This window comes from Orycteropus afer, unplaced genomic scaffold (assembly GCF_000298275.1).
Source record: "Orycteropus afer afer isolate SDZICR_OR568_19922 unplaced genomic scaffold, OryAfe1.0 scaffold00750, whole genome shotgun sequence".
NCBI classification, from domain to species: domain Eukaryota; kingdom Metazoa; phylum Chordata; class Mammalia; order Tubulidentata; family Orycteropodidae; genus Orycteropus; species Orycteropus afer.
The window spans coordinates 828571-845769 of record NW_006922337.1 but is presented as its reverse complement, the minus strand read 5'-3'; the positions used below and the strand labels follow the sequence as shown (position 1 = coordinate 845769).

Genomic DNA, 17199 nt, shown 5'->3' with positions numbered 1-17199 from the left:
CTCTACGTGGAGTTTCTATCAGTTGTTACTTAACCTTCCTGTACGTCAGTGTTCTTACTGTTAAAATTAGAATAGTGTCTTTCTCAACTTTTACCTACTGTAAATTGATTAGAAAAATAACAAGTACTATATAGTGTAGTGCCTAAGGCACTTGCCTGCTGACCAGAAGGCTGGCAGTTCAAACTCACCAGCCACGCCTTGGAAGGACGGTTGGGCAATCTACTTCTGTAGTGATACCGCCTTGGAAACCCATGGAAGGGTCACTATGAGTCGGGTCCGACTCGACAGCACATAACAACAACAACAACATATTAATGTTGTGTTGTATATTAGTACTGCTGTTGCTACCACCATCACCGTTACCATTACCATTCTGTTCTAAATTTCCATCATCTGTTTTCGGGTCTACTACAATAGATATCTCATATTTTTTTTCATTCCTACATTCTTGCTCTGTGCTTAACTGCCCAGAATTCATTCTGATCCACTTTCCATGCAATAGATACTGATGTTTCTTAAATATAAATCATAGAACATTACTCCCAGACCTAAAACAGTCTGAGGACTTAGCGTTGATTATATCCTGTAAACTTTAAGTTTCTTTCTATGGCTTACTATACTCCTTTCTCTCCCACTAGCAGCTCTGGTGGCATAGTGCCTAAGGCATTTGACTGCTAACCAGAAGGCTGGCAGTTCAAACCCACCAGCCACTCCTTGGAAGGAAGGTTGGGCAATCTACTTCCGTAGTGATGTTGTTGTTGTTATGTGCCGTCAAGTCGGACTTGACTCATAGAGACCCCTCCTTGGGTTTCTGAGGTAGTATCACTATGGAAGCAGATTGCCCCATCTTCCTTCCGACCTCGGAAACCCAAGGTGTGGTCACTATGAGTTGGATCCGACTTGACAACAGTGAGTTTTTTGGTTTTGATGGTTCAGCTATAGTGGTCATCTCTTTTTGAACAAAATTAGCTAATACCCTCTGCAATATCTTTGTATTATTTGCTTCCAAGGCCTGGGCTAAATACTGGAATTTATCATCATCACTCAGTTCTTCACTTAAACGTTACCTTTCAGAGATTCTATCATTGACCATCTACCCTAAAGAAGTTACCCTGATAGCCTTTTTGTCATTACCCTATTTTAAGTCTCTGCACAGAACTTACATCATCAAGTTGTATTCGTTTGCTATGTCGTTTCTCTGCTAAAATTTGAGTTTCAAATCTCTATGTATATGTTCAAATTATAACTCTAGCCCATAGTTCAGTGCCTAATTTCACAACAAAATGAGAAAGAAACCTTCAAGAATACAGTTGCCTGCATTTTGACTTTATCTGCTAGTCCTCCTGATTTGGAATTCATTGTATTAAGTGGACACAATTTCAAGAAAATTCTGCCTGAACCTGCCAACTTAAGCCTTAAGCTAGATTCAGCTCCCAGTTACCAACTAGATTCTTTATCAATTGCCTGGTTAGGTTTTACTAGGATTTGTACATCACTGAGTTAGGTGACCTATCTGAACATAAAGATTTGATACAAGTTGTAGATTGGTTTTCCATTAGTGTTGCAACTTTGAGGTCTTAATTATCAAAATATTTAAAAAGGAATCAAGAAGATTGCTTACAAGGTCATTACTCGTCTTGTTAAAGCATTGGATATAATATAAATGAAAATTCAGCTTGATACTTGATCAGAACCTTAAGATTATTCATCTCATTTTCAGTAGTTAACCTGAATGTTTAATGGTAATCATACTGTTTTTAGTTTGATTAAATGGTTATTATGATTATCTAAATCTAGAAGAGACTAGAAAGCACAATGTTTCACATTTATTTAAACTACTTAGCTATTTTTACATGACTGTGGAGTTCAATAGGTTTACAAAGACTTGTTTTATGTCATTGGCTTCAAATGTTTTTGTATTTCTAGTGAATGAGAGCTAGAAGGGGCAAATTATGACTTAATAGTTATTAAAGGTATTTGAAGGGATACATGAAATGAATTAAAATAATACAAGACACTGAAATACGGGACACATGCACTCTAAAGCTGGAAATATTTCCAAAATACCTTCTTTATTTAGAGCTACAGGGTGAACAGCACCAACAACACAATGCTCTGCAAGGATTTCTTTTCTTGTATTTTACAGCCAGTCCAAATTTCTCTTTAGTAATGCTAACATATTCTTTTGTACTGTTCACTATCATTTCAATATTGTTGATGCTTTCTCCTTGTTCCTCTACTAAAAGAGATATCTGAATGAAAAGGTCCCTTAGATCCCTTATTTGGTTCTCCAGGTTAACAAGTTCCTTGTGTCTCTGTTCAATCTCTGAGAGTTGTGCTTTAGTGATAGTGATTTCTGTAAGTAAGCTTTCAGTGAAAACTTCCCATTTTCCTTGATCAAGCATATTACTTACTTCTTCTTCAGACACTTCCTTTCCAGCAACTTCAAGCTGACGAAAAATAAATGTCTTACACTTCTCTTGCTTTGCTGCTATTGTGTCATTGTATGCAAACATAGTTTGCTGAAAATGGCGAAACATGGCAGCATGCTGAGATTTAAGTATCCTGGTGACCACTGCTGATGGACCATTTTCTTCCTCTGACTTTTTAATGTCTTTCCTTAAATCATCCAAATTTCTCTTAATGTGTTCTGCTTGGATTTTTATCTCCTTTGTAATGCTAGCGTCTCTTTTAAGTAGACTAAACCTTCTCATTGAAGCCATGAGAAGTTTTTGTTGCTGCCCAAATTTTTGAACATGATGTGTTAGATTGTTAATACTCTCCTGTAATTTTTGGACCTCATGTAGCTGCCTCTCAGCTACAGGCTCTCTTTCATAAATAACAGCTTGCTGTAGGAACTCCCCTTGTTCCTCTGCCTCTGCGGTTGACACATGCCCATCTCTAGAGAGTTCAGTTTCCTTTGTTCGTTGCTTTAATTCTTGAAGTCGGTCTTTCATCTTCTCTTTCCTTCTAGGAAGCAAAAGTGAATGTGTTGAACAAAGGGAAGTTGGTATTTTCCCCCAGTTGCTTCACATAGCTATGTCTGTCTCCCAGTTTTCTCCTGGTTTTCTGAAAAGATAATTAAAAAAAAAAAGAAAATCAATAAAAATTTCTTCAGAAAGATCATTGAAACAGGAAAAAATAATGTCTGATAATTTATAAATTACTTTATATAATGCTGAGTTGCTGTGAATCCATTTAGTGGGTGAAGTAGTGGAGAAAGCAGTGGGGGGGGATAAAATTGTCCCAAAATAATTTCTTCTTTATCGTAATACGATCAAATGGTAGATTTTTCTTGTTAATAAAGCCCTTTTGACCATAACTTCAACTTTTAGATTTAATGTTTAGACTCTGAAAATGCCCTTATTAGTACTAAAAATACTGTTCCCATTCAATATGGTCTATGTGATGTTAAAAATATGCTTATTTTGTTAAATATGCTAATTCAGTAAATGCTAGTATGGTGAAAGGGCAGATTCCATCTGCAGTTTAAACAATGCAATATTGAATTTATCTTGAAATTCCCAGGGCCTCAGGATTAATACATTATTTGACATAATTTTATTTTCTTATTCATTATATACGTATGAAACTATATAATTATGCTAATTTTTCATTGTTAGCATTCCTATGAAAAGCTGCCTACAAAATTTAGAACAAAATTTAATATTTTTACAAACTTTGTGTGTATATGTATATATATCTATATAAAGAATCTTGTTTCAGGAGCACTGGTAATATTAACTTCACTTCCAGTGTTATAGTTATCCACAATGCCAAGTTGATGTACATAATTTATATATAATGAGGCAAGTAAAAGTAACCCTTTATTAATAAATCACTTTATTTCCATAGCAAATCATAATTTTATAAACTTAATATCTTTTATGATATTCTCGCCAATAAGAAGCAGCTGTTAAGGAGTTACAAATACCTTGTTGAACTATACATAATATCAGTATAAATCAGATAAAAAGGTCTCTAATGTTATTCTATGAACTTAATGTTTGGTATGTTTTTGCGAATATTTTTATCAGTGATGTGGATGTTATCATAGAATGTTACTTGTCAAATATGTAGGTTTCACAAAGCTTGGAATGATCTTTAGTATGTTAAAGTACAGAGTTGAGATTCAAAAGATTAAAAGTGTGACAGTATAGCAAAAGTAACAAAATATGTTTAACAGTAGATGTAATGTAAGGAGCTCTGGTGGTGCAGTGGTTAATTACTTGGCTACTAACCAAAAAGTTGACAGCTCGAACCCACACAGCGACTCTGTGGAAGAAAGACCTGGTGAATGGCTTCTGTAAAGATTACAGCCAAGAAAACCCAATGGGGCAGTGCTACTCTATCATATGGGGCCCTGTGACTTGGAATCGACTCATTGGCACCTAACAATAATAACGACAGATATAAAGTTCTTCACATAGATTTTCAGAAAATACCTTCACATCTACAGAAGGGTGGGGAGATTGGGGCCTTTAGACTTACAGCAGTTCCTATGAAAAATACTAGAAATTTGAATTAGAACTCTTCTGTGAGAACAGTTCATTATGCTGGTATAAATATTAGTATTGTATATAGATAAAATAAGAAAGATATATGCTCTGCTGATTTTATGCCAATCAGAGGAAATAGTGGGGAACTTTGGTAAGTTCTGAGATACAAATTGAAAATTTCGAAATTTCCATAGTTGCATGTAAAGGAGGAGACTCAAAGTCCATATCATATGGAACATCACTGAAAGGAATGAAAAATTTGTCCTGTAAAAATAAAGGGAGTATATACGACTATTTTCTACCAGGTGAAGAACTGTGTCTACAAGAGAGTTTAGACTTACTTGACATAACTCCGAAGGCAGTGGGTGGAAATTGCATGGAGCGAGGTTTGATTTAGTAGAAAGAAGACTTTTCAAACACTTAGAGCCGTCCCAAGATGGACTGCACTGCTTCATGATGTAATAAGCTTGCCATCACTGGAGATGCTAAAGATGCTGTTGAATGATGATCCACTCGATGGATCATCATTGTAGAACTGATGCCTGCATTGGGTTAAAAAGTTAAACCAATGTCCTGATAATATTCTTTTGGTATTGTGAAAGGACAGATATTTTATCAAATAATTATCAAGATCTAGTGGTGTAGTAGGGAGGGGAGCTATGTTGGCATAGTGCCTAAGGCACTTGACTGCTAACCAGAAGGCTGGTGGTTCAAACCCATCAGTCACTCCTCAGAAGGAAGACTGGACAATCTACTTCCATAGATATATACTGCCTTGGAAACCCATGGAGGGGTCACTGTGAGTGGGAATCGACTCGAGGGCAGTAGTTAGATGTTGTTGTTTTTTTTTTTTTGTTTGTTTGTTTAGTAGTGTAGTAAGGCGCTGGTGTTACAGTGCCTAAATCATTTGATTGCATGCAAATCAAAAGATTGGTGGTGTCAACCCACCATCTGTTCCACAGAAGAAAGATGAGGCTGTCTACTTCTGTAAAGATTTACTGCCTTGGAAACCCAATGAGGGTTGCTATAAGTTGGAATTACTCGATTGTGGTGGGTTTGATTTGAATTTTTAGTGGTATAGTGATTAAGGCATTTGGCTGCTAACCAAAAAGTCAGTAGTTCAAATTCATTAGCTTCTCCATGGAAGAAAGATGAGAGAGACTGCTTCTGTAAAGATTACAGCCTTGGAAATCCAGTGGTGGTCAACGTGAGTTGGAATTCAATGATAGGAGTTAGGTTTTTTGGTGGGTTTATCATATGCAGAGTTTTAAACACTGTAATATATGTCTGTCCTTGAGGAATTCACAACCTCAGGGGATATGAACAATTTACAAGTAAACAAATAAAGGAGATAATTTAGATCTTGACAGATCAGCCATACAAGGCCTCTCTAAGGATATATTTGAGCTTTGAGTCCTCAGTGTTGAGACCATCCAGATGAAGAGCCAGAGGAATGTATTCTGAGTATAAGAGACAAGATAAAAAGGCAATGAATGAGACTGATATATTTTAAGAACTAAATGAATGCCAGTATAAATAGAAATTAATGAGAGGTAGTACATAGGAGGAATGAGGTCAGAAGGGTAGGCAGGAACCAGATCATAAATGTCCTTGTGGACCAAGTAAGGAGTTTAGATTTTGTTCTAGATGCAGTGGAATTCAATTAAAAAGGGTAAGTAGGGCATTGACATAATATGATTTATATTTTCAAAAGTCATTCTTGTTGCTGGTAGGTAGGTTACAAGAGAGACTTGGATGTTAACAGTAGAGATGGAATAAACAGCAACTTTGTTGTTGTTGTTATGTGCCGTCGAGTCAGCTTCGACTCATAGCGACCCCTCCTTGGGTTTCCGAGGCAGTATCACTACAGAAATAGATTGCCCCATCTTCCTTCCGAGGAGTGGCTAGTGGGTTTGTTCCGCCAGCCTTCTGGTTAGCAGTCAGGTGCCTTAGCCACAATGCTACCAGAGCTCCCAAACAGCAACTCTTCAGGTATATTTTGGAGTTTGAAGCAGTAGGACATACTGTTAATTTTAACCCATAAGCAGTTGTTGTTGTTAGGTGCTGTCAGCTTGCTTCAGATTCATAGTGACCGCATGTACAACAGAAGCAGTACTTACTGTAATTAATCACTTCCTGAAATACTTTCAAAGTGTTTCTCCTATTTTCCTTCTTACCTCTTTGACTCATCTGTCATTTCCTGTGCTGGTTTCTCCTCATTTCCCCTTCCTGTAAATATTGGACTGTTTCTAGGCTCAGTCTTCTTTTTATCCTCATCATTTTCCCAGTAATCTTATTTAGTGTCCTAACATTAAATGCTGTCCCTTTCCTGATAACTGAAATTTATGATATATCTTCAGCTAGAGTGCTCTTACATACCAGACTGTCTGTTCCACAGCTCCATTTGAATGTCCGAGTCTAAACTTGAGATCCTGATCTTCCTCCCCAACTCAAACTGCTCCATCTCAGTAAATGGCAACTCTGTTCTTTCAGTTGCTCCAGGCAAAAACTTGGGAGTTATTTTTGACTCTTCTTTTCCCTCCACACCTCATATACAAACTAATAGCAAATCTTCTCAACATTTTCTTCAGTATATCTAAATCTAGCCACCTCTCACCACCTCCCTCATCCAAGTCACCATCATTTCTCATCTGCTTTATTGCAGTAGTCCCTTAAGAGTTCTCCTTGTTTCCTCCTTTGAGCTCCCTTCCCTTTTGGTCTTAACAGAGAAGCCAGAGTTGAAATCCTGTGCCTAAAACCCTCCAAGACTGCTTTCATTCAGAGGAAAAGCCAGGTCTTATAAATGCTTGCAAGATACTACATAACCATCCTTTACCTCTTTGCATTGCCTCTTACAACTTTCTTCTTTTCTCTGCTTCAGCCACATTGTCCTCCTGTTATTCCTCACACAAACCAGGCATGATCCTGCCTCAGGACATTGACACTTGCTGGTACCTCTGCCTGGCATGCCCTTCCCCATATAGTGGACACCTTATACCCCTAATTCTATTAAATCTTGCTCAAATATAACTTCTCAGTAATGTTTTCCCTAGTCACCCTGTCTGAAACTCTCAATCCTCCTTGGCCCTTCCCAGCTTTATTTTTCTTCTTTGCAGTTTATACTGTTTAGCGTACTATTTTACTTATTTATGTCATTTATTGGCTGCTTTCTCCCCCAAATAAAAGCCCCATGAAGGCAAAGATTTTTATTCATTCTAGTATCAGCATGTTGGTGAGTCTCATATTTACTTGAGTTCTCATATTGCGCTCTTGGTATCTCATATTTACTTGAACTCTAAATATATTCCAGGCATAGTTCTACGTGTCTGGCATGTGCTTGTAAGGACACTGAATTAATATTGCCATGATCCCTAGTTTACAGATGATGTAATCACAACCTGAATTTAAGTATTTTAACCAAATTGTCAGTTAGTAGTAGAGCTGAGATTAAATTTAGGCTGTCTAGTTAAAAGGACTCACCCTTTACTGTGTTATAAAGCCATTTTCAATGGATTCAAATGCTACGGAGAGATCAGTTAGGGTGAGTTCTGAAGAAGAGGCAATTAGGTCTGTGAATTGGATGGGAAAGAAGCCATATCCCAAGGGCTTAAACCTTGAAATCTGTTTTTTGTTTGTTTGTTTTTTACAGAAAAAGTCCATCAATAAAGAAATTATATTAAAAGTTTACTCAGAAACATTTTCTGAGTAACTGTCACTGAGCATTTCAAGTACTGGTTGGAAATATTTAAGAACAAGACTTTGTTTCCTATAATGCATTTATCGTTTTCTGCTCTTTATTTTAAATATTTAATTCAAATAGCTTGTAGCATTTTGTTTTATTACTGATATCCTATATAACTTAAACAATAACAAAAAAGTTTTGGTAAACCCAGTTTATGCAGATAAGAGGCTTCTAAGCTAGGAAGGGCTCTTCCTCAGCTTTTTATTCTCTGTATTCTACTTTACTTGCAAGTAATCATTCTCCACCTGAGGAGTAGAGGAGTAGAGGAGTAGAATAGAACTACCCAAAGCTAGTATAGTTCTTTAAGATCTGTGGGGAAAAAAAACAATTAGCTATGATGTTGTTGTTGGCAGTTGATGCCATCAAATCGATTCCCAATCATAGCATACTTATGTAAAACAGAACAAAACACTGCCCAATCCTATACCATCCTCATAATCATTGCTATGTTTGAGCCCATTGTTGGATTCACTGTGTCAGTCCACCTTGTTGAGAGTCTCCCTAATTTTTCCTGACTGCCTACTTTACCAAGTGTGGTAGTTAAGGTTTTGTGTCAACTTGGTTGGTCTGGTTGAGTGGCTGGGCATCTGGATATAGTTATTCTTCATGGTGAGATTGGCAATCAGTTCCATGGTAGAATCTACTGGAGTAGCTGAGTAGCTGCTTTAGGCATGGGGTCTGCTTCCAGTATATAAGAAGCAGTTTTGAGGAAGGTCTATAGCTTTTTGACATGGTTGAACCCTGCATGTAGCCAAGTCTTCATTCAGCAGCCTGTCATGCTCTGCCGACCTTGGGACTATCTCTGGACTTGAATCAATGGCTTGCTATGTGGTTTGGTAATATATGGACTGTGCCTTTTTACTTGTCCACCTTGGGTTTGTCAGCCTCAGCATCAATCAGCTGCCTGAGTGAAGAGATGCCTCTAGCTTCACTGTGCCAGGAGCAAGAGGCAGAGCTGAAGACCAAGGTCCAGGGACTTTCACCCATCCTCTAGAGCCTGGCACTTTGAACTTGTATTTCTAGCCTCCAAAACTGTAAAAGAATAAATCCCTGTTTGTTTGAGCCATCTCATTTGTAGTATATTAGAGCAGCACTAGGTAACCAAAACACCAAGCATAGTGTCCTTTTCCAGGGACTGCTCCCTCCTGAAAACATGTCCAAAATATATGAGATGAAGTCTTGCTATCCTGGTTTCTAAGGAGCATTCTGGCTGTACTTTTCCAAGACAGATTCATTCATTCTTCTGGCAGTCCATAGTTTTTTCAGTATTCTTCAGCAACACCATAAATGCTTCAGTTCTTTGGTATTTCTTATTGATTGTCCACCTTTTGTGTGGATATGAGGCAATTGAAAATACCATGGGTTGGGTCAGGTGCCCTTTAGTCCTCAAACTGACATCTTTGCCTTTGAAACTTTAAAGAGGTCTTTTGCAGCAGATTTGCCCAATGCAGTATGTCATTTGCTTTCTTGACAACTGCTTCTTTGATCATTGATTGTGGATCCAAATAAAATTAAACCCTTGACACCTTCGGTCTTTTCTCTTTTTATCATCATGTTGCTTGTTGGTCTAGTTGTGAGAATTTTGGGGTTATTTGTTTATGCTGAGGTGTAATTTTTGTGAAGCCTGTAGTCTTTGATCTTCATCAGCAAGTGCTTCAAGACTTCTTCAGTTTCACAAGCAAAGGTGTGTCATCTGCATATCCCACATTATTAATGAATTTTCCTCCTGTCATGATCCTGTGTTCTTCTTCATATAGTCCAGCTTCTCAGATTATTTTCTCTGAGGATACAATATATTCTAAAGAAAAAAATTGGCCAGTGAAAACCTTATGAATAATAGCTATGATACTAAACATGGACAGTTTGTGAAAGGAACATTAGTTGAGGAATAGAAGAACTGTGAACTTTGGTTAGAAAGGAAGTAGATCAATATAAAACACTTAATAGTTATTGATCCATATGCTAGGTATGTCCAGTAGGAATATAATACTTGCCTTTTTCTCCATACAGGTAGGTATTACATAATCAAAATAGAGGAAATAAACAATATTGTTACTTAATATATTTGTGAGCATACTATTATCTCTATACCTTTTATTAAAATTATAATGGAGTGATTTTAATTGGGAAAATTTTCAGTACTAGAGCAACAGTCTGATATTCTGATTTTTACATTATTTTCTCTCCTTTTAAAATATATTCAGCAAAATTTATAAAAATTATATATCATTTTACATATTGAGTAAGTTAATTTAGCTAATTACAATTAATATATAATCTTTAATGTAAAATTCATATTTTTAAGAAAGAGAAATTGGACATATTTTTTACTTTATAAAATAATTAAACTTAGAATTTTTTTCATTTTAAAAATTTGATTTATGAAAAATTCTATCTAGATTCATTGTATTAATCAAAATATGTTTGATATACTGCAATAAGAACCAGAATCCTCAAATCTTGGTGGCTTAAAGCAACAAAGATGTTTACACTTCATGTCCATCATAGGTTGGCCATGGACTTTGTTCAACATCTTGGTCACTCAGAGACCTAAGTTTCACCATTTGAAATGTTGTAGGTCACCACAGCATGGGGAAGGAAATCTTGGAGAGTCTCTTGTAAACATTAAAATACTGAAACCCAGAGGTGACACATCACTTTCCTTTATAACTTCTGGACCAACTGAAAGAGGGTGACACTAAAGTGTAATCCTTCCCTGTATTCAAAAGAATGTTAACCTGTTCTCTTCTACACCTATGGTATGTTTTAATTTGATTCTAGAGTGTCTTTAGAGGTTAATCAGTTTCTACATTTTTCTTATAGGAAAGTTGAGAATCACAAAAATTAAAATTAAGTGCCTTTTCCAGAATCATCTGAGGCTGTTAGTAGTTGTAGTTAGTAGTTCTGGAGTAATATTGTTAGCCTCCTGGCTTCTAGACCAGTGATTTTTCATTATAAAATATATGCTGGGAATTTCCACGAATGCATATAAAGCTGGATCATCTATATGCTATTCTGTATTCAGTATTATATTAAATACTTGATTATGCTGTTACTCCATTGCTGTCTATTTGATTCCAACTCATTGCAACCCTATAGGACAGAACAGAACTGTCCCACAAACTTTCTACTTTATGGAAGTAGACTACCCATCTTTCTCCCTCGGAGCAGTGAGAGGGTTTGAACTTCTGACCTTTTGATTAACAGCTAACTGCTTAACGACTATACTACCAGGGCTCTTTTGATTGTGCTTCTATATATATTTAAAGATGCCTAATTGGGAAGGAGCGCTGGTGGCATAGCCCCAAAAGCATTTGACTGCAAACCAGAAGGCTTTCAAACCCACCAGCTACTACTCACAAGGAAGATTGAGCAATCTACTTCTGTAGTGACACCGCCTCAGAAACCCAAGGAGGGATCACTGTAAGTTGGATCCAACTCAATGGCAGTGAGTTTTTTTTTTTTTTTAAATGGGAATTAGGCATTGGGAAGTGATAGTAGAAACTTCACTGATGTACCAACTTTGTGAAAAGCAAAATTACACCCATGATTTATTATATATCTCTCCATTAATAAAGACTAGCCATCTTTTTGTTATAGAGGGAAGTTGATGCGATAGTTGGCTTAGTGATTTATCTTTAGTGGCTTTTGCCATTCTTTATTTAATACTTTAGTGTTATTTATCACTTCCTTATCTATATACTGCTTGTGGCAGTAACATATTGATGCTAGAAATAACATCCCTTCAAAATGGTTAAGATGTCATGTTTCTAGTGATATAGATTAAAAAAAAAATTTTTTTTGAAATATGATTTTTATTTTCCTCAAATTAATACGTATCTACAGTTAAAGAAGTCAAATGCCTTCAAAGTTTATACAGACTATAACTGACTTCTACCTGCCCTACCACCCCCATTCCCAGTTTCTTTTTCCCAAAAGCAGTCATTTTCAGCTACTTAGCTGTGTGCTGCTTTTAAATTCCCTTTTTAGATGTTCCCTGCTTTTTCAGTTTTAGATATTATATTGAATTTCTATTATGGAAAATGAGCCTTTGATTTTCTTTTACACCCCGTTTTTCCCTCAGTTTTCCCTTCCTAGACTTGTGATATAGTTCTGTCACAGTTTCTGGCTAGTAAGTATTTTGTATTTCCATTTTTATGATTATCCAAATACTGTTTACACTTAAACCACATAATAGATTATATTTTCTTTCTCAAATAGTTTTTCATTGTTTTTAGTCCTTTATGGACAGTGAACAGAGCACCACTGCTTCTACTTTAAGAAAAATTAGAATTTAAGTATTTATACATTACAGCAACAGCCCAAAATACAATATATAGTTTTAATGAAATTTTTACAAAATGAACACATCCACTTAACTGCCACACAGATTGAAAATAAAACAACAACAAAAAGGTAGCATTTCTTATTTTTCTTAAAATTATACCTGACTTTTTCAGTTACTTAATTTCTGTGTCCACCATTCATCTGTCAGTTTGTCATACTGTGGTGGCTTGCATGTTACTATGATGCTGAAAGCTATGCCACTGGTATTTCAAATACCAGCAGGGCCACCTGTGGTGGACGGATTTCAGCGGAGCTTCCAGACTAAGACTGGAAAGAAGGATGTGGGCAGGTCTACTTGTGAAAAAATTGGCCACTGAAAACATTATAAATAACAGGGAAACATTGTCTGGTATAGTGAAGATGAGCCCCTCATATTGGAAGGCACTCAAAACATGACTGGGAAAGAGCTGCCTCCTCAAGGTAGAGGCAGCCTTAGTGACATGAGTGGAATAAAGCTTTCTCAACCTTCATTTGCTAATGTGGCACAATTCAAAATGAAATGGCTACAAATATCCACTAATAATTGGAATGTGGAATGTATGAAGTATGAATGTAGAAAAATTGGAAGTTGTCAGAAATGAACTGGAATGCATAAAGATTGATTTCCTAGGCATTACTGAACTGAAATGGACTGGTATAACCTATTTTGAATCAGACAATCATATAGTCTACCATGCTGGGAATAGCCAAGAGGAATGATGTCACATTCATCATTAAGAAGAACATTTCAGGATATAACCTGAAGTACAGTGTTGTCAATGATAGGATAATATCCATACTCCTACAAGGAAGACTAGTTATTGCAGCTGTCATTCAAATTTACAGACCAACCACAAAAAACAAAGATGAAGAAATTTAAGATTTTCAGCAGCTTCTACAGTCTGAAATTGACCAAACGTGCAATCAAGATGTATTGATAATTATTGGTGATTGGAATGTGAATGTGGGAAACAAAGCATTGGTAGTTGGAAAACATGGTATTGGTGATAAAAATGACACCAGAGATTGCATGATAGAATATTGGACGACCAGTGATTTATTCATTGCAAATACCTTTTTTTAAACAACATAAATGTAACTATACACATGGACCTTGCCAGATAGAATACAAAGGAATCAAATCAACTACGTCTGGGCAAAGAAGAGATTGAGAAGCTCAGTATCATCAATCAGAACAAGGTCAGGACCGGCTGTAGAACAGACCATCAGTTGCTCATATGCAACTTGAAGTTGAAGCGAAAGAAAATTAAAACAACTTCAGGAGATTCAAGATAATGGCCTTGGTATATCTCATCTGAATTTAGAGAATTTAGAAGTAATGGATGGATTTAGAAGTAAAGGATAGATTTGATGCATTGAACAGCAGTGACCGAAGATCAGACAAGATATGTGATGACTTCACATACATGAAGAAAGCAAACTGTCATTAAAAAGACAGGAAAGGAAGAAAAGACCAAAGTGGATATCAGAAGAGACTCTGAAACTAGCCCTTGAATGGAAAGTAGCTGCAGTGAATGCAAGAAATGATGAAGTAAAAGAGCTGAACAATTTGCTTTGTAAACTTTCACCCAAGTCATAATTAAAAAAAAGCTGAACAGAACATTTCAAAGGGGATCTTGCGAGGACAAAGTATTATAATGAAATGTGCAAAGACCTAGAGTTGGACAATCAAAGGAGAAAAACATTGTTGGCATCTCTCGAACTGAAAGAATTGAAGGAAAAGTCAACCCTCAAATTGCAATATTGAGGTACTCTATTGAATGATGCAAGGAGCTCTGGTAGCATAGTGCCTAAGGCACTTGACTGCTAACCAGGAGGCTGGCGGTTCAAACCCACCAGCCACTCCTTGGAAGGAAGGTTGGGCAATCCTACTTCCGTAGTGATAACTGCCTCAGAAACCCAAGGAGGGGTCACTAGGAGTTGGGGCCGACTCGATGGCAAATAACAACAACAACAACAACAACATTGAATGATGCAGGAAGCATCAAAAGAAGACAGAATGAATACATAGAGTCATTGTACCAAAAAGAAGTGGTCGATGTTCAACCATTTCAGGAGGTGGCATATGATCAAGAATCAATGATATTGAAGGAAGAAGTCCAGACTGCATTGAAGGAACTGGTGAAAAACAAGGCTTCAGGAATTGATACATACCCATTGAGATGTTTCAACAAATGGGTGTAGCACTGGAGTTGCTCACTCATTTGTACCAAGAAATTTGGAAGAAATTTACCTGCCAACCAACTGGAAGAGACTCGTATTTATTTCAAAGAAAGATGATCCAACAGAATGTGAAAATTATTGATCATTAATATCACATGTAAATGAAATTTTGCTGAAGATAATTAAAAAATAGTAGCAGCAGTAAATCAATAGGAAACTATCACAGATTCAAGCCAGATTCAAGAGGGTGTGGAAGAAGGGATACCATTGTTGATGTCAAATGGATCTTGCCTGAAGTTGAGGAATACCATAAAGGTGTTTCGTGGGTTTTATTGACTGTGCAAAGGCATTCAACTGTGTGGATCATAACAAATTATGGATAATATTTGAGACAATGGGAATTCTAGAACACTTAATTGTACTCATGAATAACCTGTACATAGACCAAGCAATGGTTTGAATAGAACAAGAGTTTAAAATCAGGAAAGTTGTGCAGCAGGGTTGTGTCCTTTCACCATACTTATTCAAGTATGCTGAGCAAATAATATGAGAATATGAGAAACTGGACTAAATGAAGAATGTGACATCATAATTGGAGGAACTCATTAGCTACCTGTGATATGCAGATGATACAACCTTGCTTGCTGAAAATGAAGAAGACTTGAAATGCTTACTGATGAAGATCAAAAACTTCAGCCTTCAGAATGGATTATACTTCACCAGAATGAAAATTAAGTCCTCACAAGTGGATCAGTAAGCAATGCCATGATAAATGGAGAAAAGATTTAAGTTGTTAAGGATTTGATTTTACTTGGATCTATAATCAATGTCTATAGAAGCAACCATCAAGAAATCAAACTAAGTATTGCATTGGATCAATCTCCTGCTAAAGGCCTCTTCAAAATCTTAAATGGCAAAGATGCCACTTTAAAGAGTAAGATGAACCTGATCAAAGCCATAGTATTTTCAGTAGCCTCATATGCATGTGAGAGTTGAGCAATGAATAAAGAAGACTGCAGAATATTTGACCCATTTGAATTGTGATTTGGGGAAGAATATTGAATGTACCATGGACCTCTAGAAGAACAAACAATTCTCTCTTGGAGGAAGTACAGCCAGAATGCTCCTTAGAAGTCAAACTGGTCAGACTTGGTCTCTCATATTTTGGTCATATTATCAGAAGGGACCAGTCCCTGGAGGGTCAGCATAAAAGGGGGAAGACCCTCAATGAGATGGATTGATACACGGTGGCTGAGACAATGTATCAAGTCATGGCAACAAGTGTGAGAATGGCACAGGACCAGGCAGTGCCTTATTATGTTGCTATGAGTCAAAACCAGTTTGATGGTACCTAACTCTGGTAGCATAATGTCTAGGCACTTGACTGCTAACCAGAAGATTGGAGGTTCAAACCCACCAGCCACTCCTTGGAAGGAACGTTGGTTGGGCAATCTATTTCCGAAGAGATACCACCTCGGAAACCCAAGGAGGGGTCACTATGAGTTGGGGCCGACTTGATGGCACATAACAACAACAAAAACAATAATTATTTCTGTTTGTGCATCACTGAGTCATTCTCCAGCTTTTCAATTATATTGAAACTATTCTCTTGATATATTTAAATACAGCAGATACTCTTCATTTTATTTTTCCTTTCCTTTATTTTACTTCACTTCTCTTATGAGACGTCTTTCCTGGAACCTTCTAAAATGATCTGGTATACCACATAGTTGCTATTTCTGATTTTCTTTCTTCTTCAAAGTCTTAGTTCTGTGTCTCCAGTATTGGTTTATCCTTTTGATAGGAAGGTTTACCATAGCTTCCATGCAAAAGGTAAATGTGCTAGTAACTTGAATTTCTGAAAATACATTTGTTTTATCATTACATACATTTTCTGCAGATATTATTGTAAATTATATTCCCTTACCATTTTTAAATTTTGCTCGTCTTTTAGCTTCCTTTGTGGCTCTTTAGAAATCTGCCATTTAATACCTGATAATTTTATGTCAGATATGTTTTTTTTTTTGTTTTGTTTCCTCTCTCATAAAGAATCCTGGCCTTTTCTTTTTATTCCATGTGTACTGAAATCTCACAGTGATGTGTGCTTTTTGCATTTAACTGCTAAAAATTTAGTGGATTCTTTCAATATGGAAATTTGTGTACTTATATGAGGTTTTTTTTTTTTCCTTTTTTTTAAATTGTTCTGATTTCTTTAATTACTTTCATTCTTCCGTATTATTTTCTTTGAAACTCCCTTACTTGTTGGTTGGCATTCCTGGACTGTTCCTTTAATTTTCTTACAGTCTGAAAGGTAAAGTGACTTCCCGGATGCCACACAACTAAAAACTGATATAAATCTGTTCCTTTTCCTCTATTCTACAGTATATGGAAATAGATTATCCTAGTGAAACACAGTAAATGAAAATGATCTGTATCAAACATTTTATT

General features: G+C 36.4%; 1 protein-coding gene across 1 annotated transcript; it reads right to left on the bottom strand.

Annotated features, from left to right (window-relative positions):
- Window positions 1-2072: 2072 nt before the first annotated feature.
- STX19 (syntaxin 19) lies at window positions 2073-2957 on the bottom strand. Its single transcript, XM_007957431.2, has one exon. The coding sequence runs from the start codon at window positions 2955-2957 to the stop codon at window positions 2073-2075; it is 885 nt and encodes a 294-aa protein (XP_007955622.1).
- Window positions 2958-17199: the final 14242 nt, after the last annotated feature.

Coding starts and splice junctions, on each gene's coding strand:
- STX19 (XM_007957431.2), bottom strand. CDS start 2,957: ATGAAAGACCGACTTCAAGAATTAAAGCAACGAACAAAGGAAACTGAA.